This window comes from Enhydra lutris, unplaced genomic scaffold (genome assembly GCF_002288905.1).
Source record: "Enhydra lutris kenyoni isolate GAN:26980312 unplaced genomic scaffold, ASM228890v2 scaffoldscaffold6, whole genome shotgun sequence".
In the NCBI taxonomy this organism is placed as follows: Eukaryota; Metazoa; Chordata; class Mammalia; order Carnivora; family Mustelidae; genus Enhydra; species Enhydra lutris.
Genome location: NW_019154090.1, coordinates 9,749,952 through 9,775,811, shown reverse-complemented (window position 1 = coordinate 9,775,811; position 25,860 = coordinate 9,749,952). Strand labels below are relative to the sequence as shown.

Sequence of the window (25,860 nt, the reverse complement as noted above, 5' to 3'; positions counted from 1 at the left end):
TTCTACAACCTTAGTTTAAAAAAAAAAAAAAAAAGTACATTCAGGAAAAAAAGGAAGGATGGGTGAAGGAGGCTTGGGGGTCAAACACAGGTCCCTAAACAGAGAGATGCCAGATCACGTCCACGTACCCGCATACAGTCACCAGGGAAGTATCTAGTAACCACCCCCCAAATTAGGCTAAGAGTTGTCTTTTCCATTGTAGTTCAGTAAGTTCCAACTTGAAATAGGGAGAGTCTTTGGAAATAGTTACTCTTGGTTGTACAAAGGTTTTTATGTATACAGTTTGTCGCCAAGTAACAGAGCTACTTTGCAAGACCCGCTTCTTTCCAAAATTAAAGAAATTCTAGTCTGTATTTGTTTTAGTATGTATTTTCTTCTTTGGGTTTTTTTTTTTTCAGTTTTTTTCTTTTTCAATTTTTTTTTAAATTTTTTTTTTTTTTTTTTTTTTTTTTTTTTTTTGCAAAGCAGCATACTGACATCTGATTGTAGGACTTGCCTGAGGTTGTGATCACAACTGTAAACATTATTTGCACATCAGTAAGAAACAAACAGGAGGAGATGGGTTCTTTGAAAAAAGGGAGAAGAAAGTACAGTCCCAGAGGTCATTCTGCCTGCGTTTCTCCTTCAATCAGCATTCCTCTTCCTAGAGCTTAGCTGACTGCGATCTTGTTTTCTTCGAGGAAGTGAGGGAACTGGTGTTTGGGGACGCCATCAGCAGCACCTGGTTTTTCCACTTCGGCACTGATGGCTGACTGGGAGCCATCCATCTTGGAGATCGTGGTGTTGTTCACCATGGAGCTGGCTCCCAGGGAAACTGGGAGAGTAGGAATCCCTCCGCTCTGGATCACAGAGATTTCATTGGTCTTCATGGCCAGACCTCCATTGAGCATGGTGGTGTACTGGTTCCACACAACGGGGTCCACGTTCACCGAAGGCGCCAGGATTTCTTTGGGAAACATCTCAGGGACTCTCTTCCCATCAGTTCCTAACAGAGCCATGGTGTTCTCGATGGCCAGCTTCCTCCCACGGCGCGCCGAGCTGTTGTTGGCCCCGTGCGTCATGTAATGGACCTATGGGAAGAGGAACAGAAAGGTTTCCGCCAAAACAGAGATTTGATAGCGTGCATATCGGCAAGCTCGTCCATCTGTGGATGGACTGGAACATTTTCAAAATGCAGGTATCTGTTCTCTGGTGTTGGGGGACGGTGTTGGAAGGGGGCATGAAAATCACAAGATCTGGCAACAATGGGCCCATGTTCCTGCCTGGAGGCAAGTAAAGACAACCAAAGCGGGGGACATTTGCTCCCATTCTGTCCCCATAAACAACTACAGGGACCCTTACTGTGTACCAAGCCTTCTCAAGTGCTACGGTTAAAATCTGTTTAGAACCAGCCTGCACAGGTAGTAACACTGCACAGAACTCGACACACAGGCACACACGGAGTACAAATAAAATGGGAAAATCCGTAAGACCAGGGCGTTGCATCCATGTCAATATCCTGGTTATGTTATCTATTCACATTAGCTTTTTTGCAAAATCCTGCCATCGGGGAATACTGGACGAAGTGTGTAAGGACGAATTCTCACTGCACGTGAGGTCTCCAAGCAGCCTGAGTAAAAACCCGGGCTAAAAACTAACTTTTGAACAGAACAGATGCTGCCCTCGTGAAACTGATCTACAAACACAGGCTTCGTCAATGATCATCATCAACGATCGTCAACAGAGAGAAGCAAGCCCTGCTGGGGCAGTGACAGAAGGCCACCGTGGGAATGAACGCTGGTCATTCTGGGGTGGCAGGCCTTCTGATGACAGAAATCATACCACCTCCTTCCACCCGGCGCCCTTTCTAAAATGACGGGTCTTGTCTGGCTTTTGAGTTTCTAAATCCCTTTCCAAAAAATGCGGTGGGCACTATTTTCTCAGGTCACCTCATTTCTTTCTTCTTTCATTTCTTTTTTTTTAAGATTTTATTTATTTATTTGATAGAGAGAGACACAGCAAGAGAGGGAACACAAGCAGGGGGAGTGGGAGAGGGAGAGAACCAGGCTTCCTGCCAAGCAGGGAGCCTAATGCGGGGCTCGGTCCCAGAATCCTGGGATCATGACCAGAGCTGAAGGCAGGTGCTTAACCAGTGAGCCATCCGGGTGCCCCAGGTCACCTCATTTCAACGCACCAACACCCTCAGAAGCTAGTAGCTATCTTGCCAGTGGGCTCAGAAGTAACCTGCGCTTCAGCACTCTACGCTGTTGAGATGTTCCACGCATAACTGGAAACACATTACTGATACCAGTCATTTAATCTCCAGGACAACTCTGAAATTGTCACTACCATTATCCCCATGCCTGGGAAATAGGTACAAGGAGCCATTTTCTGCCCAAAGCCGTTTGTGCAGCGAAAGGAGCTCCACACCTTCCCTGGGCAGATCCCAGGTCCTGGGAATTAACTGAAGCTTTGGATTTCTGAAGTCGGTATTAGTGCTCCTTCCTTGACATTTTCACCAACGACAAAATTAAAACACAGCTTGTTTTTGTAGTATGTGTACTTTTTTAAATTAAATGATACATAGTCTTACAGCTCTTTAAGGCTATATATTAAGACTTGAAGTTTTGGGATGGCTGGGTGGCTCAGTCAGTTAAACATCTGCCTTCAGCTCAGGTCATGGTCCCGGGTCCTGGGATCCAGTCCCTCATCAGGCTCCCTGCTCAGCCGCAAGTCTGGTTCTCCCTCCCCTCTACCTGCTGCTCTCCCTGCCTGAGCACACTCGCTCACTCTCTCTCCCTCTGACAAATAAATAAAATCTTAAAAAAAAAAAAAAAAAAGACTAAGTTTTAACCCCTGAGCCACAATGAATTCAACTCAACTGTTTACCCATGGGAGAGAAATAAAGAAGAAAGCCGAGAACATCTCACCCAAACCACCAGGTGGGGCCAGGGCAAAAAACCCAGATCCCCAGTTCCCATCCTTTGCTCTTACACGTGCCACTTTTAGTCCGTACGTGGATGAGTCTCCTCGCCATCTCCCCAATAAATTCTGGGTGGAATCTAAGGATAGTCATAGGCCATTCTCTGAAAGGACCCAGCCACTGGGTTTTAACACAACTGGTAACCTGGAGACTTGCTATCAGATACGCTTAATTCACGGTTACGTACTTCAACCCAGCAGACCAGGAAAACAGAAACCAACACACAGGGTCATCACCGAGTCTGTACACATACACGATAAATGACTTATCAACACCATATTACACTACGCACCATGTATCGTCTGTCTCCAGGCTGGATCTCGCCCAGCTACTGAATGATTGTAGAGAGAAGTCACGGTCTACCCCAGTATCAGGGAAAAACCACCCTACGTGTAACTACTATGTTGTATTGACAAGACAGAAACATCCAAAAGACTTCATGTCCCGTTCCTCGAAAAGCATCCTCTGCAAAATGCATTACTATCTCCTGTGCTGCTAAGATTGGGGGGGAAATGACCAATTTCAGACAGACGGCACAAGGTATCCCACTTTGAGCAGCATTGTGATGAGAAAACGTACCTTCCGATGCCTATTTTGGGAGCCAGCTAGAGATCTGACTATATGGTATCCCACTGTTTTTTTTTTTTTTTTTTTTTTTTTTATTCGGGGCACCTGGGTGGCTCAGTGGGTTAAAGCCTCTGCCTTCGGCTCAGGTCACGATCCTGGGGTCCTGGGATCAAGCCCCACATCCAACTCTCCGCTCAGCAGGGAGCCTGTATCCCTTCCCCTCTCTGCCTACTTGTGATCTCTGTCAAATAAATAAATAAAACCTTAAAAAAAAAGATTTTATTCATTTATCTGACAGCACAAGAAGGCAGAGAGGCAGGCAGAGAGAGAGGGGGAAGCAGCACCCCACTGAGCAGAGAGCCCGATGTGGGGCTCGATCCCAGGACCCCAGGATCATGACCTGAACTGAAGGCTGAGGCTTTAACCCACTGAGCCACCCAGGAGCCCCTATCCCTCTGTTCTTAACAGAAGAATCCGTCACAGATGAACACCAATTAAGACTTGCTGCTCAACATCCCCCCCGCCCCCCGAGAAACGCACCTTCAGGTTGCCTTTGGTGGTGAACGCTCGCCCACATATGTTACACACGAAAGGCTTCTCCCCCGTGTGAGTCCGCTCGTGGATCTGCAGGGCGCTCGCTGAGGAGAAGTTCTTCCCACAGCGTGTGCAGCCGTGCTGCTTGGCCTGTCGGCGTGGCTGGGCCGCTAACAAAGGCGTCATGCCTGGGGACATGGTCGTGGGTCCACCAAAGGCGCCAGGGACTTCAACTTTGACATAGGTTGGCTGGGCTCGGATAAACGTCGATGGCAGACTGCTACGACCTAGTATCCAGAGAAAAGAAACCCCAGACCTTTATCATCCCATATTCATGCCTTCTCAAACCACAAAAGAGCTCTGATGACAACTGCCCACCGAGAGCCTGGAAACCGCTTCTGCGAACTGTGTACCTCAGACGCAGCCTTCCTCTCTGGCACATCGACCTGCCCAGGGAGTAACAGCTCAAGTACTTGGGGGAAGTCACCATGTTGGCATTAGGGTACAGGCAACACACAAACACCTAAAATTCAAGTTCCTGCATAAAAAGTTATCTTTAAGGGGAGCCTGGCTGGCTCAGAGGGTGGAGGACCGTGACTCTTGTTGATCTCCGGGTTGTGAGTTCCAAACCTATGTTGGGTGTGGGGTGTGGAGTTTTACTTAAGAATAAATACCTAAAAACTATTTTTTAAGAAAAAGTTATCTTTTATGCCCAGAGGGCAACCTTCTCAGGTCCCCTCCCTCCTTGGGAGCTTTGTGCTACCGCTTTGCTATAGCTCAATGAACTTTGCTTTGCTGCCCCCCCCCCCCCCCCCCCCCCCCAACCAAAAAAAAAAAAAAAAAAAAGGCACGCCCAGACACCAGGTTTATTTCATTCTCTCAGCAGCTGTTCCCCCATTTCACCATTAACAACATCAACGGGTACCCCACCCGTTTTGTACGTGCATTTTAAAATGGGTCAGATTCTCCTCCTCACCCCCCCCATGTTATGCATCTTTGAACCTTGCAACAGGGAGTGGGACCTCAGAATCAAGGAACTACGGCTTATCTCAGTGGCCAAAAAGCAGTGCTTACGTTCTCAAACACATTCTTCTACTGGATCATTTCCGTAAGATTACCCAATGTCTCCCTGGGGCTCAACCACAGACGTTAAAAACTGGCAAGTGTGCTGTCCGTACCCAAACTGCATTAACCACCATAAACAGAAGGCTGTCAGTGCTCGGACAGAGGCAGTTACGAATCCCCTCTACCCAGAAGCACCGAGAGGCTAATTGCCCTACAGAAGAGCTGCTCTGCACATGCCACACTGTCCATTTGCCAAGTTCAACCCAGGTTCCTTTTGGAGGACCTTGTGCCCAAAATGGACCTAAGTTAAATCCAAAGCTCTATCACCTTCCATCTCAGTGCGGCTGTTCTCGGAGCCGTCTGCCTTGCCACCAGCATCAGGAGATCTGGACTTCAGGCTTTCCGCCTGGCTATTGGCTGGGGACAGCGCCTGGAAGGACGCCGTCTCCAGGACATCTGGACTTCGGCTCTGGTACTCCTGGTCTCCCATCACGGAGGACGACGAGTCGTTGGTCAGGCCATCACTCTCCACCGAGCCGTTCTCTCTGCTGCTCTGCCGCTGCAGGACGAGAGGAGCAGGACCCACCTTCCCCGGGGCATCGAGGGACGCCGTCACGGCAAACCCGAGCGTGGGTGACACCGAGTGGACGCTGGGAAGAGGGATGGGGACCTTCAAGGAGCTCCCGGGGGCATCCTGGGGGCCGACCTCGTCCACATCGATGCTTTCCAGAACGTCGTCCTGACAGACGGCACCCGCGCCGCCGTTTTCGCTGACCATCATGGGCTCGGGCCCCGAGAAGTCACAGGGGCTCTCGGGCAGGGGTGTGTTGGGAATCTGGCCGCCCATGTGCATCCGGATGTGCTGCTGCAGCAGGACCGCGTTGGTGAACTTCTTCTGGCAGATGGGGCACGAGTGCTGCGTCTTCACGGACGCGCTGGTTCGGTGGACCCCGAGGTGCGTCTTCAGGTTGCCCTTGGTGGAGAAGGCCCGACCGCAGATCTTACACTGGAAAGGCCTCTCCCCGGTGTGCGTGCGGTAATGCATCTTGAGGGAGCTCTGGCAGCTCAAGACCCGGTGGCAGATGAGACACTCGTTGGGGTCGGTGGTGGCCTTGTCGATGTTCTCCACCAGCTGCTGCAATTTCAGGGTCTCGGACCCCGGCTCAGGTGTCCCGCTCCCTTGGAAGCCACCAACCCTTGGGGAACTGTGGTGTGGCCCCACCCCAGGTAGTAGGGATCCATCCTCACTGTCTGGAGAAGGCCCAGGCTGCAGGTCATGGGGCAGGGGGCCGCCCATGAGGTCCTTGGGGTTAGTCCCTGATGAGAGATTCTGAGGTAGCCCTATGTTGGGGGTCCCTGTTACAAGGACAGGTTTGCTGTCTAAAGAGAGACTCGCCTCCTCTACGGGGACAGGTACAGAGAGTGCATAGGGAATGCCATTGCCCGCCGCCATTTTGTCGTGGAACTCAGCAAAGAGCTGGGGGTTCGCCTTCACCTGGGGATGTCGATGAAAGTGCACCTTGAGGTTGCCCTTGGTGGTGAACCGGTGGCCACAGACCGAGCACACGAAGGGTCTCTCTCCGGTATGGGAGCGGAGGTGGATCTGCAAGGAGCTATCAGTCCCAAAAACCTTGCTACAGTACTTACACTTGTGCTTGCAGAGGACGGCCTCGTCTTTGGGTTTGACCTCCACGGGGGACACGTTCGGTGGCTTCCCCTTCCCTTTCTTGGACGGGTCTAAGGCCACCGTGGAGAAAGGGCTCTGGAAGAGCACAGAGCCTGGGGCCTGAGGTAGCAAAGCGCCGGGGAGGCGCGACATGACGCCTGGGAGCACCCGCGTCCCGTCCGGCTTCAGGGCGAAGGGCGCCAGGCCCGGGGACGCGGCGCCGGTGCCGGCGGAAGGGACGTTTGCGTGAGGTAGCTTGGCTGGCTTCAAGGCGTCCAGGGACAGGCCCTGGCTTCCGGCTTTCTGGCTGAGCAACGCCACGGCCGCCGACACCTGCTGGGACATGTGGCTGCCCAAGGTCTTGAGGGCGTCGGCCCCCGCGGCGCCGGAGTGGAGGGCGTGCGAGGCCCACGTGTTCACCTGCACGCGGATCTGCTCCGTGAGCTGGATCTGCTGCAGCTGCTGCTGCTGGAGGCACAGGATCTGCTCCAGGACCCACGGGATGCTGCTGGCGCCGGGCAGGGGGGCGGGGGGCGCGTCCGCGCTCCGCTGATTCACTGCCACCTTGGTGCCCCGCAGCGCCTGCAGAGTGACGTTCGTGTTGGCCACTTTGCCTTTGGGTATGTAGCTTATGTCCTGGGACGCGGCCGGCAGGGCGGTCTCGGTCTTCAGGTACACGACAGGCTCGGCGCCCAGCTTCTCCTTCGCCTCCCCCGATCCACTGCCGCCGCCGCCGCCGTCCTCCCTGGGCCCCTCCTTGCTGCCCGGACTCAGCCCAGCCCCGGAGAAGTCGTCAGAAGGCACCGGCCCCTCGCTGTCGTTCATGATGAGGACGGGGGGGTTCTTAGTGCAATTTTTCTTGTGTTCGAAAAACTCGGAGAAGCTGAAGAACTCCGCGCAGCATTTCTCGCAGATGTGAGTCTCCTCCCGACGGGTCCTCTTTGCGGTCAGGCCATCCCTGCTGGCTTCACTGCCACTCCCCGGGGGGTTCATGGGAGTACCTGGGACAAGAGAGCACAAGCTAAGAATGGTGCCTAAGAAGGGGCACGGGGACTCTTTCTAGGAAAGAACCACAACTCACCATACAGATGCCTTCCTGTGTCCAAACAGGCAGAAGACTGTAAAAGGGAACTAGGCCTCCAGAGGTCGGAACCAACTAACCACTTGTGTAGTGGGTTAACTGTGCCCAACCCCCTCCACCCTCCACCCCCCACCCCCACCCCACCCACCGGGGCCGCCAAGTATGTCCAAGTCCTTATACCCAGCACCTGTGCATGTGAACTTACTGGGAACAGGATCTTTACAAATCTAACTGGGAGAGTCCCTAACCCATTGCTTGATGTTCTTGAAGAGACAGGGAAACGAGAGATGGAACAAGTAAGGCCCTGGGAAGGAATTACCGGGGTTCTAAGCCAGGACTGCCAGAAGCCGAAAGGAGGCTTGAAACCCTTTTCCCCTGTCTCCAGAAGGAAACCATCCTCATGGACACCTCAATTTCAGGTGTCCGGCCTCCAGAACCATTCGAATGAACTACGCTTAAAAACCATCCAATTTGCAGCAATAGTTTATGGAAACCCTAGGAAATTCATACAACTTCTCTTTATTAAAATAGTTCCCTTGGAGCTCTGCACCCCACTCAGAGCGAGCTTGCAAAGGCCAGTGGGTCTCACGCAGTGAATATAAATGACACTGGGAACCTGCTCAAATACGGCTGCTCATCCCCACGCCGGGGCCGCTGAAAGGGAACCACATGACAAGTGCACCTTCCCAGTTCCAAGGTGCCAACACTGAAAATACAGAGAACAGCACACTGGGTCCATTTACACAGGAAGGCCAAGCGGATATTCCAAGAGTATTTTCTTTTTTTAAAAAGATTTTTATTTATTTATGACAGAGAGAGATAGTGAAAGAGGGAAACCAAGCACAAGGGAGCTAGACAGGGAGATGCAGACTCCCCCCTGAGCAGGGAGCCCGATGTAGGGGCTCGATCCCAGGACGCTGTGATCATGACCTGAGCCGAGGGCAGAGGCTTCATGACTGAGCCACCCAGGCGCCCCATCCTAGGAACATTTTCATGAGACACTGACAAAAGTAAAGATTGCATCTTCAAAGACGGCTGTGACCATAGGGAAAGAAAGACTGGATCTTACAGATCATGAAAAACTAGAGAAATGTCTCATTGGTGTGAACACTATATTAACAAGCCATTATATAAAAAGAGAAGCCTGAGAATGGAAAGGGGATGGGAATGATGGGTTTCACTGCAACTTCTACTTGCAACTTCTATTCCTATAATGTATCTGAAATGAAATAATACAAAATCAAACACCTTCCTGTTCTGGGCAGTTACATTCGTAGAAAGGATTGGTCTCCGGATTTCTTTTGTAATTGGGTCCTATAACCCTATTCAGGGTTAATGGAAGCCTGCATATTAAAATGCCCATCTTGAGACTGCGGCTTTTATCTGGACATCTGGGTCCTGAAAATAAGAAGTCAGGTGAAAAGTCCCCCAAGCTACTTTACTGTTCTCATTTCCTGGCTATCCAATTGTAGGTACACTCCCCCACGGAGAAACCAGAGGTATATACCTCAGAGTCAGGATCTAAACCAACAGATAATTGCACATGTATACAAAGATCCATATAAGAACAGTTTTGGTTTGTTTTATGTGTGTGTTTTTTTTTTAACAGAAATGGCATAACTTCTGGATGCTCTCACATGGAGACGAAGTTAGGTGAAAGAAAACAGGCTGCAGAAAAATACGTAAAATGTGACCACTTTTGTTTAAAATACAACATGTCTGAAATGTACAAATGGATGGAAGAGAGGCCGAGAAGGATACATCTCACGTTTAAATAAATTATTACTTTTTAAAGCCAACTAATATATTTTGCCTCTCAACTCCTTCTTGGGTGATTACAGTCCCTAAAACCATGGGGGTTTGATTGAGGAGTCCCCCACAGTATGGGGGTGGAGGTGATCTTGAAAGAAAAGTTTATTTCCTTTTTTTTTTTAAGATTTTATTTATTTGCCAGAGAGAGTGAGTTATAAGCACAAGCAGGGCGAGCGGCAGGCAGAGGGAGAAGCAGGCTCCCCGCTGAGCAAGGAGTCGGATGGGGGATTCATCCCAGGACTCTGGGTTCATGACCTGAGCTGAAGTCAGACGCTTAACGGACAGCCACGCAGGTGTTCCAGGAAAGTGTATTTCTCTTGAGAAGATCTACAGATTTCCGACTTTCAAAAAGTAATTCTTTAAAATTTACATAAGGTAGCCCATTCTTTATGAATTTCAGACCTGGCACTATGAAGTTTTGTAAGGTATTGTGTGGGTTGGGGGTGGGCCAGGGACGAAGAGCCAAGAGCCACTAACAGGTCTGACCCACCAGTGTAGGGAAAGTAGGTTAGGGCTGACCCCAGCACTTGCCTGTGATCAAGCTGGATATGGAAGCCTTACCCTTCAGGATCTGCCCAGAACAAGCATAATCGTGACAACCTCATGCGGTAGGTATGCCTGGGTTCAGTAAAGTTTTAACAAATTTGTGAAATACCTACTAATGTGCCCGAAGCCATCCTGGATGGAATCTGGCAAAAAAGGTGCAGATACTGTGGAGTTCAGTGAACATTATTCTCTACACCTTCTATCTTAGCTGGGAAACTGGGGAACAAAACTTTCCTAACAACCGTCACTGAATGCCTAACTCATTCACCAACACATCCCACCTCCTACTGGGCACACCACAGGGCAGCTAGGGATCCGACCGGTGGTGAAATGATGACCATGATGTTCTGTCTGCAGGTCGGACCGGGGACCTCTAGGTGCCCCCTACTATACTCACCCAATCTATTGAATTACCTGCCCCACAAGACAAATGAGAAACAAACTGAAGGATCGTGCCTTGCCCAAGGCAACACAATTAAAAATCAGTCATAGCTAACTTCTGAGCACTTACTATGTTGCCAGGCGTAATTCTAAACAACTCACAGGTTCTAACAACTCTGAGGTAGGGGCTGTTGTATTTCAGAGGCACAGAGGACATCAGTTTGCCCAAGTAATACATGTGATAAAGGGCAGGGCCAATATTAAAACCCAGGCATGCAGCACCCACCCTCCCTCCTTCCTACACTTCCTACCATCATGTTTCTTCTGTTGAGACTGCAACTATCTTTCCTCTCAAAGACACCCCAGGCAGGACAGAAAAGCCTAAGGGGTCAGGTTGGCAAGGAAGGGGAAAGGGATGAGGACACATGCTACTACCATCTTTCTGGAACTTCTGGAAGTCACTTGAAAAGTTAGTACACAGGGGCACCTGGGTGGCTCCGTCGTTAAGCGTCCGCCTTCAGCTCAGATCATGATGATCCTAGCATCCCCGGATCGAGCCCTGCACCCGGACACCTGCTAAGCAGGAAACCTGCTTCTCCCTCTCCCACTCCCCCTGCTTGTGTCTCTGGCTATGTCTCCATCAAATAAATAAGTAAATAAATAAATAAATAAATAAATAAAATCTTAAAAAAAAAAAAAAAAGGCACTAGTACAAAACACATCCCTGCTACCCTCCAGGTGTTCGACAGGTTAAGTTCCCAATCCCAGCCATATTTCAAGGGTCAAGTTAAAAATTCTTGTCAATTCCCAGAATACAGTCAGTACCTATCCTCCTACTTTCCCAGGATTGGGAGTGAGGTGTTAGAGGGAGTGTTTGTTATGTAGCACTCTTTCTGGAAAAGCAATTCTGGCAATTATGTGTCAAGAACTTTAAAAAGGACAACTTTTAACAAGTTTCCCTTGGCAGGGAAATACACATGGCCAGGAGGTGCACAGAAAGAGAAAGATACAGTTCCTTCCGCAGCACTCAGCAACATCAGCAACATCATCGCAGCACTCAGCAACATCACGTTGGTTCCTGCAGTTCTCCTCTGACCCTTGTTAGGAATTCGCTTTATGAAATAAGGATACATTTCTCTTATTAACAAACAGCAAAAACAGGTACACTCTGTGGCCAAGCAGGAAGGCTCCGGTTAAGTAAGTCAGGGCACAGAGAAAAAGGGATTCGTCTGTAGCCTACAAAAAAATAAAGCAGATCTCTTACTTGTGGTGTTCTAAAGGGAAACCGCCCCGGATTTATTTCAAGAGGAGGAAGAGAACGGGGTGTAGATCTTTGGTCCCATCTGCCTTTGTGGATAAAGATACAAATATGCACATGGAATATCCTCGGTCTGCAGTAAGAGACACCGGGGCTGCGCGCTAGCTCTTGGAGTGTGGGCCTGGGGACTCAGGGGGGAGAGAACATTTTACAAGGGTCCACCTTTGTACTATGGTTTCTTTTTCATTAGCATGTTTCAACCCTTAGACTCAACCACTGTTAACTTCTGGAAATCTCCAGTAAAGCCGCATGCAAGAATACCATCCGGGTCTGTAAGGGGAACCACCCCACCCTCCAGCAAAACACATGCTCCCTTAACCCATTCATCTCTGCAGCCACATCTTAGACAAGTGTCCTCGGGCCCAATTTGCAGATGTGCAAACTGAGGCTCAGACAGAATTAAGTGGCTCAAGGTAAGAAACTGCTCACCAGGAAAAGGCGACCAGGGATTGTATTCTTAAGTACCATCAAGAAGGGCGCTAAACTTAGGGGCCTCATTTATCATTGCTTCTTCTAGAGCAGTTTCTCACTTTTTTTTTTTTCCATTTCATCCTTCTACGGAGGCTTTTAGAGCTTTCTTAACTACTACCTCTCCTCCCTCACCTTGAAACTTTAATACCACAAATATATTGTATATCTGTATGTGCACTATGGTCCTTTAGGAAGGCCAAAAACCACTGTAAATCAAGTTTTCTGTCCCCATCCCCTCATGAAAATGTTCACACACACCCCCAAAAATTTTTAAAAAGAAAAAGGGGCACCTGGGATCTGAGCCCCACGTACAGCTCTCTGCCTAGCGGGGAGCCTGCTTCCCTCTCTCTCTGCCTGCCTCTCTGCCTACTTGTGATCTCTCTGTCAAATAAATAAAATCTTAAAAAAAAAAGTTCACCCCCTTGGGGACAATATTCCTTCATTGAGAAAGCAATTTCTAAACTAGCATTTTTAAACTGGAGTCCATGAAATTAGGTAATAAACAAAAATGAGATCTTTATTTTCACTAATCTCAACTAAAATAGAGTATTTGACTTTCAATGACAAATGTAGGAGACACACCACAGTGGTACTTGCAGAACCTGCGACTTCATCACCAACAGAAAGCCAATCTTTTCCTATGATGTTAATGCTGCTGCCTTACTGGAAATTCTGGGTTACCTGACCAGATGTGCTAATCTTATTTAATGCGATCATAAAGAAGCACATTATTCTATCACAAATGTTTTTTGGTTTCTATAACTGTTATTTCAGTGCAATCTATTTCCTTGGTGTTTCTGTGTATTTTACTCTTTGCACTGAAATACGTTCTGTGGAGAAGGAAGCTATGGCACAAAAATGGTTAAACACCCCCCCCACCCCCGCACTAGAAGGATCTAACAGTTTCCAAGAGTGATTTACAACCTGAATACCAGCTTGCCGTCACTGTATACACAGGCTGGCCTCTTCTGTGGGCTGGATGCAACGCCAGCAACATCCCACTTGAGTCTTAAAACAGAGCAGCTCTGAACGCATGTGCAGTAAAACGGACCTTCTCCATCCAGACCACCACGAGCAAACACCAAAGCCCTATCTGCCCGGGAGTAAGAGAAGTGGGTTATGGACAATTGCCTGCTATGCTTAAGTTACCCCTTCCCAAAAGGGAAAAAGGCAAAGTTCAGAGAGATTACCCGGCAACTCGTTCTTCCATCTTTCCACCCCACCCCCACTCCGAATTTTAGGAATGTTATCTCTCAGCATCTAGTTATCCAATAAGTTAGAAGAATGCAGTAAACCCAGCAGGGGTCTTAGATTCAATCATTGCCAAATGGATAGAAAATACTCTTACTATTGTAGAGAAGAAAAGCTCATCTACCAGAAGCCAATCAAACTCTGCAACTCCAAAATGCTTAAAAAACAAAACCAGTATAATCTTGAGAAAAGCATTCTGACTCAAGCTTATTTTCCTCTCCCCCATTTCTGTATTAAAAAGAACCACAATGAGTAGATTTACCTAAAGTATACAGTATCTTCTACCCTCCCCCACCCACAGGATAATTGCTTACCGAAAAAACAAAAGGAAAAGAGATGTCCTTTGAACCGGCTGAAAAAAAGTGCCCATTTACCAGTTTAATTTTACATCTCAATTCAGAAACCAAGAAACACTAACAAGGCTTTAACTCGATTCACAGATAGCAGATTAAAGCTATAATTAAGTTCTACTTAATTAAGAGCTAAAAACTTGTTTCAGAACAGTGTTGGATCAAAATTCAGAGACTCTGATGAGAAGGAGAAACAGTAAAATAATCAAAGGAGGCTGTAACAGCTGTTAATGTGTCTGGGTTCTGCTATTTACACATTTAAGAGATAGGTCCTATTTTCCAGAAGAATTGGAGTTCTTCTTTTAAGCAAACCTGTAAACTCCATGCAGGCAGGGGCTTGTGTTGTCCCCTTCTACAGAGCACCCTCTCCCCTCAACAAAAGACCAACGGTCAAGCAGTTCATTTGAAAAAAAAAAGGGGGGGGGGAGAAGGATGGGGGTAACTAGCATTGCAGTGCTTGTTCACATCTACCCTTTTAAAATGGTACAGATGCTTTCTTTAAAAAAAAAAATCAGAAGTATAACAGGTAAAGGGTTGATAAAGGGGGAACTTGTTGAACTCTTCCCCATGACTTTTCCAGGGCACTAAGGCCCAGAGCATGACATGCAAACACTTATTTTATTTCCAAGTCTCCTCCCCAAAGACCCCTTAATCTAAGTCCGAAAAAGGCACATCTCAAACATTAAAAGGGAGGAGAGATCGTCAAACTCCACCGACTAAAAACTCATCAGGGCTCCTTCATCAAAGGAAGGGATGGAAAATCCCATCTCATAACCAACCAGAGTCAGATCATGATAAGCAGCTCCGTGGATTCGGAGCAAAAGGTTGAAACCAACCATGAGCAAACCATTTCAACCCGGGGCTACTGTTTACTCTAAAATGAGTACAAATGAGAATTAAAGATCATGTACTAGAGGTCCCCAGCCTCGTCACTGGCACTCAGCAGGCTACAGTTAAACACCACAGAATGATCTCAATGGGCACTTGTGAACAATCTCAATGCATGAAGTAAAACTGAAACACTGTTATGTTGAACTAAATTGATTACAAATCACATTCCCAGCACATAGGGGGACTTCTGCAGTTGAAATGATCTGAACAGGGCTCTTCACCCCCACTGTATAAAAGAAAAATTCAAAAGCTCAGAGAAATCGAGGTCTCCAGATTACACAGCTGAAAGTCCTACAACCAGACTGGAACGGTCATCTCTAAAACCTTACCAGAACACTAACTTTATTCAGTGCAGACTGGAATGGATGTGCAGAGAGCCTTGTAAGATCTCTTGCTTGTAGGAGGGCTTGTTTTGGCAGTGCACACTGGAATGGATGCACTAACTTTATTAAAAAAGAGGAAGTTCTAACTCCTCCTCCTGCCTCCCAAGATGGCTCCCCAACTGCCCCCTCCCCAACCATGAGGAAGCCAGGGGAGGCTGAAATGACCACGTAGGACTTGTGCAATTTATTTTTAACGGAACTCCGCTTGCCCGGAGCCCCTTTCTCTATCGGAAACGAAGATGGGAACACAGAAGGTAGGTCTCCAACATTCAAGCCACTATCAGGGAGATTTCCCTCTCTCCCGCAATTAAAATCGGAACTTCCGAGGGCCGCCTTCTCAAAATCATTACAGCCAGAGGAGGTCATTTCAGTTTAGAAAGTGGGGCTAGGCGGCTGCTTGAAACTTGGGAATCTTAATCGTTGGTGGTTGTAATCCAGTTTGGCACAAAGGGCATTCGAAACTCTTTTGAGAAAATGCTAATTTTCCCGTATGTAGCATGAGTCCACTGCCCACCTGCAGATGTTTTGATCTCCAAACTCCATTTTCCTCAAGAACTACATTCTTTTTTTTTTAAGATTTTATTTATTTATCTGACACAGAGAGAGATCACAAGTAGGAAGGGGTGGGGGGGGGGAAGCAGGCTCCCCGCTGAGCAGAGAGCCTGATGTGGGGCTCGATCCCAGGATCCTGGGATCATGACCTGAGCTGAAGGCAGAGGCTTTAACCCACTGAGCCACCCAGGCACCCCAAGAACTGCATTCTTTCCAAGAGGATCTCAAGTTGGTTTTGCAAAAACAGGACTGGACCAATCTTAGTTTTTAAAAAATTATACATTCCACATACGTATCGGTATATACACATCTACCTCTACAGATCCATGTTATCTCTCCCTATAGCTACACAGATATAATATATAGATAGGTACACACGTACAGGCTGCTCAAATGCAAAATGCAGCCGTTAAAACGTACTGCTTGAGGAAACTATCTTCTGTCCCATGGTGGCAACGAAGATTCTGCAAATACATTCAAGGACTAAGGAATTCTTTGCAAGAATTCCAAAGACTTGGCAAAGAATAGCAGGTACAGCTAGGGCTCCGGCAAGGAACTGCTCTGAGTCCCCAGGGGCGCCCGTCCTTCGGCCCCGCCCGGCGCTCTCCATCGCCCCCCCCAACCCGTCCCACCCTTCAGGTGTGATCCGGTACCTGTGAGGGGACCCGCCTCTCAGCAAAGCGTGCGGCTCCAGGCTGGGCCTCCAGGGGGCGCCCGCGTGCAACTCGGCGGTCCGCTCCAACCCCAGCGATCAATAGCGAACCAACCCCCCGCCCAAATCGTGGAGGGGGCGCACAGTCATGCCCGAGATCCTAAGCCCAGCCCCGGGTAACTGACTGTACACTCCAACCAGCGTAATTTAAGAAGCCGCCGTGTAACAAGCTCCCCGCAAAGGTGCCGAATAACACCAAAAGCACCACTTGCGTGCGCCCACCAAAAACCAAGGGGGTACGAGAATGGGGAGGTCAGAGCTGAACCAGGGGAGGGGTCAGAGCCCGGAGCTCGCCCCTCCTCTCGGGAGGAAGCGGGCGGGCGGAGGGTTAACCCTTTTGTTCCAGGTGGGCCAGGCGACCGACTAAGCCTCTCCATGCTCTTCCCCCCCACCCCCCCAACCCAAGGCACAAAGAGAGTCCATTCTCCTGGGACCTCGGGTGCCGGCAGCCCTGACCATCAGACGCCCCGAAAACGCACAGCCGCCCCTCGTCAAGACGATCTCTTTAATTTGCCCTGGAAAAAAATGTTATTTGCGGGGGGGTGGGGGGGTGTCGCAGGGATCTATATTAACTTATTATAAATTTGGGAAACATACTGCATTCCCTACCCCCAAAAAGGGGGAGGTAGCAAAAAAGGAGCGCAGCCTTCCTACCAGAGTTACGGCTTGGAGTGTCTGGGACAGCAGTGCACACCCCCATCAGAGGCTGAGAAATTAGAAAGCAGGCGGGGAGAAGAGGGGAAACGATCCACAAGGCCCAAGTCGAGGTTAACAACGCCCCCTCCCCCCACGCGTAGCTAGAAACTTATCAGGCGACAATTTGGCGGGCCAGGACGGAGGAGAGATAGGGGGGAAATCGACTCGCTCCCTCAACCTCCTCGGTTAAGTGACCCGGAGGAGGGGAGTTTGCCCGGCCGCTCCCGGCGGGGTTGGGGTCCCGAACGCCTCCCGACCCCGGAGACGCTCGCCGCGGAAGCGTGGGGCGGGTCAGCCCCGGGAGCTCGCCCCGGCCGCGACCGCCCAGCCCTGGCCCGACCTCTCCCCCCTGGCCCCCGGGGCGCGCTTCTGGAAAGCCGGGCGCCGCAGGAAAGCCCCGCAAAATTCCAGGCTGGTGCACCCCAGAGGAGCTGCCGCGCGCCCGCGACCCCGGCCGCTGGGGGCCTGCACCCCTCCGGCTGGCCGCGGTTATTTTTAGGAAGTCGGAAATCAAAGATGGCTGGAGGTCAGGCCCCGAAAGGTTAGGGCGAAGATCGGCAGGCGGCAAAGACCGGGGAGAAAAAGCCAAAGCCCTAAGGAATTTTTTTAAAAAGGGAAATACTGTGCCCTTCTCCCGCACCTCTTCGGGCCCTCCAATCCCGTCAGCGGGTGGCCCGCACCCCAGCTCCCGGAGATGGGGAGAGGTCGCGCCCCCCTCCCCCAGCTTGGCCCGGGAAGGGCGCGTGCAACAGATCGCCCTCCCCCCGGGGGGTCTTCCAGGGGTGCGCTCCTTCTCCAGCCTCCTAGAAGAGCTCCCAAGGGGTGAAGGAAAAGGTGGGGACCCCCGGGGTCTTTCTTTTAAAAGCGGCGCCAGGGAGGGAGGAGGGAAACCTAAGTTACAAGTGGGGGAGAGGTAACTAGCGAGGGGAGTGGAACCAATTAAGAGAGGGAGCAAGGGACGAGTAGGTAACCTTTCAGGAACGAGGGACACGGCGTGGGGGGGGGTCAATCTTACAACAAGAGAAGCGAGACCTGGGGGTGAAACTTACACAAGAGAGGGAAGCAGTAAAGTGTAAAATTAACAAGGGCGGGGGGGGGCGAGCGTGCCTTCCCTAGAACTGAGACCCCAAATTTTGGTTCCAGAATCTGCGCTGGGAGCCGCTAGCTCCCCAAAGCTCGCGCCTTCGAGGGTCCAGCGAACGTCCGGAAAACTGCCCGCCCCCGGCGCGCGCCCCAGCCCCACTCACCCGGCTCCCCCGCCGCCGGCGCCGCTGGGGCCGCATCTGCAAACTCCGGGGCCGGCTGCTGCGGCTGCTGCTCGCCCTGGTCCTCCTCGGAGTTGATGTGCTGGGGTTTCGCCTGCTTACGCCTCGACATGGTGCGAGCATCGGGCCGCCTGGAGAGCCGCGGTTATTTGCCCACTCCGCACAAATTCCTGGAGTTAGGAAATTTACCCCCCTTCGGCCGGAACGCGCATGTCCCAGTAATTATTATTATCAATAATGCATTGCGATTTATCATGAGCCCTGACAGCTGATTGGCCTGGGTCCAAGACCTCAGAGATCATTTAAATAAGCCCTCATTGATCAGGGAGGGGCGAGGCATTCTGGGCTTTGTAGTCCGGCCCTACATGCGACAAAGGCGTGTTCATCGGGGGAGCGCAACTAATTAGCATCCGGGCTCAGATTGGCTGGATCGTGCACGAAATCGGAGGGGGACCCATCCTCGCTCCAGCTATCCGAGTCCTTGGAGAGAAGAATAAAAATAATTGTGGGCTTATTAAAAACTAGGAGCATCCGTCAAAGTTTTGGGACGAGCGCATTTGGTCGTGTGCTCCAAAAATTACTTTTGTAAGGTTGATATCCGCGCAAGCCGGGGTGGGAAGGTCTTTTCTGTGGAGTAGTTTGGTTCCGAATTTTTACATCTACCCAAAAACCTACAAACAAAAAACCGAGATGGGATATATGTCTCCTTCCATCTTATTTTTGACTGAAATGTTTAAACGGAATTTCGAGATGCCCGAAGAAGAGTGAAAATGGTGGTTTATTCAACCTTCCCAATGCATTTCACCTCTTAAAGTGGCCTTGGAATTTCCAAAATTTCAGATTATCCTCTCACCATGGTTTATTTCCTTTAAATGCTAAATAATAGCCCCAGGGTTCATATTCACAAGGATTGGTTTGTTGTTACCGTGCGACCTTGGTTTTTGGTTTGGGGGCTTATTTTTACTCTAAAATGACTGGATACTAAATACAGAAAAAGCAGATTAAAGGCCAGTATAGCCAGAGATAATATCAAAACAGCAAGCAATTGCATTTTTTCCCCCACAAGCCATAAATGTCTGATAACATCATATTTTATTGCTGAGACAATGCTTTTGTATCTCCCATGAAATAGCAGTGAGTAGTGTCAGGGTGACTGGGTGTCACTAAACTAATCATTATTGGAATTTTGTGCAATACGGACTTCATTATGGAAAAGGGAGAGTTCAAAGTGATTGCATCACCCTGACATGGGGATACCTGGCATTTTCTAAAATTGTGTGTGTGTAATATTACATGCATATATATATATCGATACAGTAAATCTCTATATTTAAGTCCACTAACTGCCTTGCAAATGTAAAAGCTCAATAAGTGTTGAATAAATGATGAAATTTTCAGGCTTCTAAGTCTCTGATTGGTGTTTCCGTGACGCCTCTGGGCCTGCCTCTTTTTTTGGCATTTACTTCATCGTAAGAGAACTGTAAACCATCCACATTTGTGCCTTGCATTTTCTCGATTAGTTATACATCAAGTTCCCAGCTTGTATGAGTTTCTTGTAGGCTCATCAGAAATGCAAGCAAAATAGAATGCTGGGCTCATAAATACATCCACCTGGGTGTTTGGACATCCCAAGGCAGAAAATAAATCAGCTTGATAATCTTCTTGATATTCATGGCCATCAATAAAAGCTTACTGAAAGAAGGCTAACCTCCAGTTTTGAGTCTCTGTTTGAAAATGTTTTGCATTGTTTTATGTAAGTCCCCTAAAGCAAAAAAGATTTGCGGTCAATGGCCAAATTTGGGAAGGTTAAGGATTGGGTTTAATAATATATGGAAGCTGTTTAGAATTCTCATACTGAGTAAAAAAACCAATTAACACCTGCCTTGCTGACTAATTTACTTATATTCCCAACACCTTTTCTGGTTACCATGGCGTGGCAGGAGATGTAATTGACAGATCTAAATGAATGTACATCTCAAGGCATCTTAGTGGATTAAGGAGAACCTCATCAAAGATATCGTTTCTTACATTTATTTATTTTAGTTGATAGTTTCATCATTTCTACTTAGGACAAGGTCAGAAAACTGCCACTTGTCTCCAAGTGATGATGATGATAATTATTGTTTGAGCCCTTCTTAGGTGCGGCAGACTTGCTAAATGCACACTCTCTCGTTTTCTCTTCCCAGAGAAACTGAGGCTCAGAGAGGTCAAGTGACATAATTAGGAAGTGGCTGAGCTGGTGGTGGATCCCTAAACCCGGCTTCAAAATTTTTATCGTATCCCCACACCTGTCATGCCACTGAAGCTGAATATAGACAAGAAAACAAGAAAAAGAAAAAATGGGGGTAAAAGAAAACATAGGCTAAATTAAGCCTGTCCTGGAAAATCGAGGCTCTGTAGAAGTAAATTCTACAGGTAAAATCAAGGAGAAGTTCTCCTCCGACGGAAACCTTCCATGAACATCATATCAAGAAAAGAAGGCTGTCGTACACGTTTGGAACCTACCTCCAAGCCAGCAGCCAGGAGCAAAGACCCTAGAGCAGAGCCGGTGAATGGAGAAGAGACAGCTACCTGCAAGTCTCTAAATCAAAGGCATTTTTAAAAAAAAAGATTTTATTTATTTATTTGACACAGCGAGAGAGATCACAAGTAGGCAGAGGGGCAGGCAGAGGGAGAGAGGGGGAAGCAGGCTCCCCTCGGAGCAAAAACCCGGACGATGCGGGGCTCGATTCCAGGACCCTGAGATCATGACCTGAGCCAAAGGCAGAGGCTGAACCCACTGAGCCACCCAGGCGCCCCTAAATCAAAGGCATTTTAAAAAATTATTTAATATACTTTGAACAATCAAACGACCCAAGTGGGATCAGAAAGAAAAGAAAAAAAAGATCAAAGTAAAAGATAATATTTAGCTTTTTAATACCTTCTGTTAGGTGGCTGGGTTTATATAATGCAATCATTCTCCCTCTGTCCCAGGCAGAAATTGTTGGGAAATTCATGTCTTGTTCTATCTTTCAGGCCAGCAGTCTATGAAAACTGAGGCTTTACTGTCAATGAAGATATCTGAGATACATAATCCTACTTCATCCTCATTAAAATCCTTTTTTTATTCCTGTTTCATGATGGAAAAACAAGGTCGGAGCTCCTGCCGGCGCCTTGTAGGTACTCGCAAATTCACACTCAACGTATGAACTCCATAACTTTGCAGTTAAAGGGCATAGCTCCCTCTGGCTCTCAGAGCTTCCACCCATTTCTGCAAAAACCGCACCTCAGCGTCCCCTGGCTCTTCCCTACTAAATTTCCAGTCTCCGGTTCCGATTTCCCTGCCTGACACCCACCTTTCCTGATCCAAACCAGGTCTCACCTCTTAGTCTGCTAGAAGCCAATTCTTTCCTTTGATAGCACAGTTCAAAATTTATGACGAAAGATTTTATTGTATGTCCATTTATTGCTTATTTCCACCGTGCAGGCTACGCAAAGGCAGACACCTTCACCACTGAGTCCCTAGCCCTCCAGCACTGCAATGGAGCACAGAAGTCGCAATAAATAATAATTGAATGAATCCATCAATGGGAAATGATTTTGCAGGCCTGAATATAAAATTAAGTATTAAAAGGCAATTACCGTTGGTGGGAATGTAAATTGGTGCAGCTACCATGGAAAACAGTATGGTATTTATAAAAAAAAAAAAAAATCAAGCATTGCGTTACGATAAGATAAAGCATTTTCACTTCTGGGTTTCCACCCCAAAGAACCAAAAACAGGGACACAAAGAGATATTTGTAGACCCATGTTTGTAGCTGCATTAGTCCTAAGAGCTAAAACGTGGTGGCAAGCCAAGAGTTCATCCACAGATGAAGGGATACACAAAATGTGTGTACACACAAAGAAATATTATTCAGCCTTAAACATGGAAGAAATTCGGGCATGTGCTACAACGTGGATGAAGCTTGGGGACATGATGCTAAAGGAAATAAGCTAGTCACGAAAAGACAACGACCAATTGATTCCACTTACATGAGGTACTTGGAAGAAGAGGGAAGGGAAGGGGGAGTTGTTGTTTAACTGGTATGGAATTTCAGTTTTGCAAGATGGAAGGAGATCTGGAGAGTGCATGGCAATGTGAATGTTTTGGTTTTTTTTTTTTAAGATTTTATTTATTTATTTGACAGAGAGAGCTCACAAGTAGACAGAGAAGCAGGCGGTGGGGGGAGGGGGAAGCAGGCTCCCCACGGAGCAGAGACCCTGATGTGGGGTTCCATCCCAGGACCCCGGGATTATGACCTGAGCCAAAGTCAGAGGCTTTAACCCACTGAGCCACCCAGGCGCCCCCCGCCCCCTTTTTTTAATTGTGAATGTCCTTAATACCACTGAACAATACACCTAAGATGGTTAAGATGGTAAAGATGGTAAAATTGTATTTCACCACAATTGGGGAAACAAAGCAATTACAAACTGATGGCTGCCCCAATTGTATTAATTTATTAAAAACTATCACACTGTACACTTACATGGGTGCATTTTGTGATATGTAAAGCATCCCTAAATGAAGTTGTTTTTAGGAAGGCCGTTAGATAATTGGTTATCCCTATAATTGAAAGGGCCATTAATATGGGGGTGGGTTGTTTTTTTTTTTCTTATGTGAGATTCCCGGCATCGCAAGCTTGAAAAGACTAAAGTGTTAAGGCTTGGGGGGTCCATAAATCACGATCTGCCCCTGCGAAACTGTGCCTTTTTGGGTCTCTAACTATTCATGCCAGGAAACGGCCACGTGGACCGGCGTGGTAACCATCGCCACTGTAATTTGGGAAATGCGAGTTTGGATTCGGGAAGTAGGAAGAGTGGCCTTTTCCTCCGCATGGACCAACCTCTTGGAGGCTATGGACTTGCATCGATCTGCTCTCTGCCTGCCCCATGGAAGGCTTTATTTCTGGAAGGAAGTCTTCAAATTCTAGAGATTTAGAAGTCGAGCTGAAATTGCTTAAGAAATCATGCTTGTAATTCACCAGGAGTGCTTTATTATGGGGCCAAACGTCCACTTTTCTGAGTGTCCTGGCCCGGAGCTCCTCTGTTAGGATGATTTATGGTTGCAAACCCTGGCTAATTGCAATAATCGCCACTTAACTGATGATTCTCCCCGTCCTTCATTTTGATATCTCAACAAGTTGCCATTTTATCAATCCCAAATTGGTATCGAACAATTTCCTGCCCTAATTAGTCTTCCTAGTTGCTGCTAATATATGGAAATCTACAAGTGTATACTCAAAAAAAAAAAAAAAAAAAAAGCAAAACCCAACTATTAATACTCCAGAATTCGTTAGAGCGGGAATGAATGTCAGCAAGAAGAATTTGTCCTGCCGGTTCTTCGACTGAAGACTAGATGGTCAAAGAATGAAAAAATTGATGTGAGGGGCACTTTTGTCCCTCAGCCATCTGACTAGCTCGCTCTAGTCTGGGCCTGCAGGTCTCGAGGTCCCTCTCAGGCACTCACGTGCTGTAGAGAATGTTGATTCTCTTAGTCCACAGCAAAGGTTCTCAGCGGGGGGTGGTTTTCTCCCTCCCCAAGCAGCAACGTTTGGCAGGGTCTGGGGCCAGGTTTTGGTTGTCGCAACTCAAGAGAGCTGCTGTTATCTTGAGGGTAGAGGCCGGGGGTCCTACTAACAGCAGGCAATGCCCAGAATAGCTACCCCACAAAGAGGAATAATCTGACCCAGAATGTCAACAGTGCCGGAAGTGAAAAACCAGGACTATAGGCATTATGAGTTCAAGACCATGTTAGCCTTGACCTAATACTTTTTCTAATAGCAAGACATTTTCTAATAAAACTTGAAATACTAAATCACCATCAAATCCTTGTATCTTTTCCAGGGGAACCTTCTTAACCTCCCCCAACTAAAAATCAAACCCCTGCATTCTTGCCTTTTCCCTCAAAGATTGCACAACTGCAATCTTATATTCGCTCATGGGATGATTTGAGTAATTTATCTGCTTCCTCTGTAGATCAGAGAAAGATAACATTCTAGTGAATTTTTTTCTAGTCTTTCTTCCATGAATATCATACCTTTAACGTAATTGAGATGGATTTGAAAATACAGTCTGGCGTTCTGTTTACTTCACTGAACCAGAGGGTCATAAGCCTTTCCCACCACATTAAAAGACCAACACATTGTAAATGTGTTTTATAATGCATTTTTTTTTTCACTCTGGAAACAAACCTTTAATTTGCTTAACAGGCCTTTGTTATACATTCGAGTTGTGTGTCTTTATTATGAATCCTGTTTCAGGGGCTATCCTAGTCATAGAACTCTGCTCACATTTGGATTTCTCTTCTTAAGGACTCCTGTCCTGAGTCGTTCTGAAATGAACGTTGGTGTTTCACAAATTCACAACCCTTCAAGAGCATTTTCCAAATACTATCTTACTCCCTTTGTGGGCTCTTGTGCAAGACGTGAGCCTGGGTAACAGGAGTGATCGCGCTAAATGGTGAGCTAGGTCATAAACACGCTTATCAGGGTGCTCCCATATTTCGTAACCGGACAGAAGAAATATATAGATTTTCAAAAACAAGTCGAAGGTTCAATTGATTGAACAATTTTTCAGCTAAAAATGCTTTCCTTTCATTTCCTTTTTTCTTTTACCAGTTCTGATAGATTCTTTCTTAAAAGATTTCTGCATTGGCACCCGCAACCTTTTCTAAAGCATTCTCTTGCTTTTTTATTTACCAGACACAAATACTGCCCCCCACCCCCACCCCGGGAAAAGTGCTTATCCTGAATCTGTCTTAAAAAAAAAAAAAATCACTGAGAAGTCGCTTCTGTAAATTTGCCACAAGCGTTCTTTATTACAACAGAACTTTGGAGAGCTAAAAGCCCAGCACACAGGCAAGTTTACTGTCATAAATATCTATCCGTCTTCACAATATAAATTATAATTGAAAATAAACTTGTCAGGGAACTCTCCCCCACACACAAAAAGTGAATCAGTTGGAGCAAGGCAGTTAAGAATGTTATTTGGCATGGAGAGAAAAGCAAAGGACAGCCATTGTTAAGATCACTGCTCTATAAACACCTAAATGGATTTTGTGAAGGGGAAGAAAGGATCATCTTTTGACCATGAAAGGGAATATAAAATGTTCCTTTCTTTGTTTTAATGTGTGGAGAGATTTTAACTCCCCCCCCCCCCCCCCCCCGCATAAACAAAAGGCTTCGTCCCAGTCTGGTTGGGTCCACAAAAGAACTGGGGGGGACCAGAATGTGGGGGGGCAGAGGCAGGGGGAAGCAAAGGCCAAACAAGAGGAAGGAGGAGAAAGCAAATGCTGAAGAAGAAAAATACAGCGGGCTGTTGAGTGCAGGGGAATCAG

The 25,860-nt window shown here is 47.7% G+C and overlaps 1 protein-coding gene across 2 annotated transcripts; it reads right to left on the bottom strand.

Moving 5' to 3' along the window:
* Positions 1-600: 600 nt before the first annotated feature.
* Positions 601-18,630, bottom strand: LOC111141764 (spalt like transcription factor 4). 2 transcript variants are annotated; one of them, XM_022494567.1, is made up of 4 exons: positions 18,486-18,630; positions 5,456-7,795; positions 4,070-4,350; positions 601-1,070 (listed from the first exon to the last, which is right to left on the bottom strand). In XM_022494567.1, exons 1-4 carry the CDS (start codon positions 18,613-18,615, stop codon positions 651-653), a joined length of 3,171 nt encoding a protein of 1,056 aa, XP_022350275.1. In that variant the 5' UTR covers positions 18,616-18,630; the 3' UTR covers positions 601-650. The 2 variants fall into 2 exon arrangements, with proteins under 2 accessions (XP_022350275.1, XP_022350276.1); XM_022494568.1 differs by having other exon boundaries at positions 6,776-7,795; positions 18,486-18,615.
* Between the last annotated feature and the right edge of the window lie 7,230 nt (positions 18,631-25,860).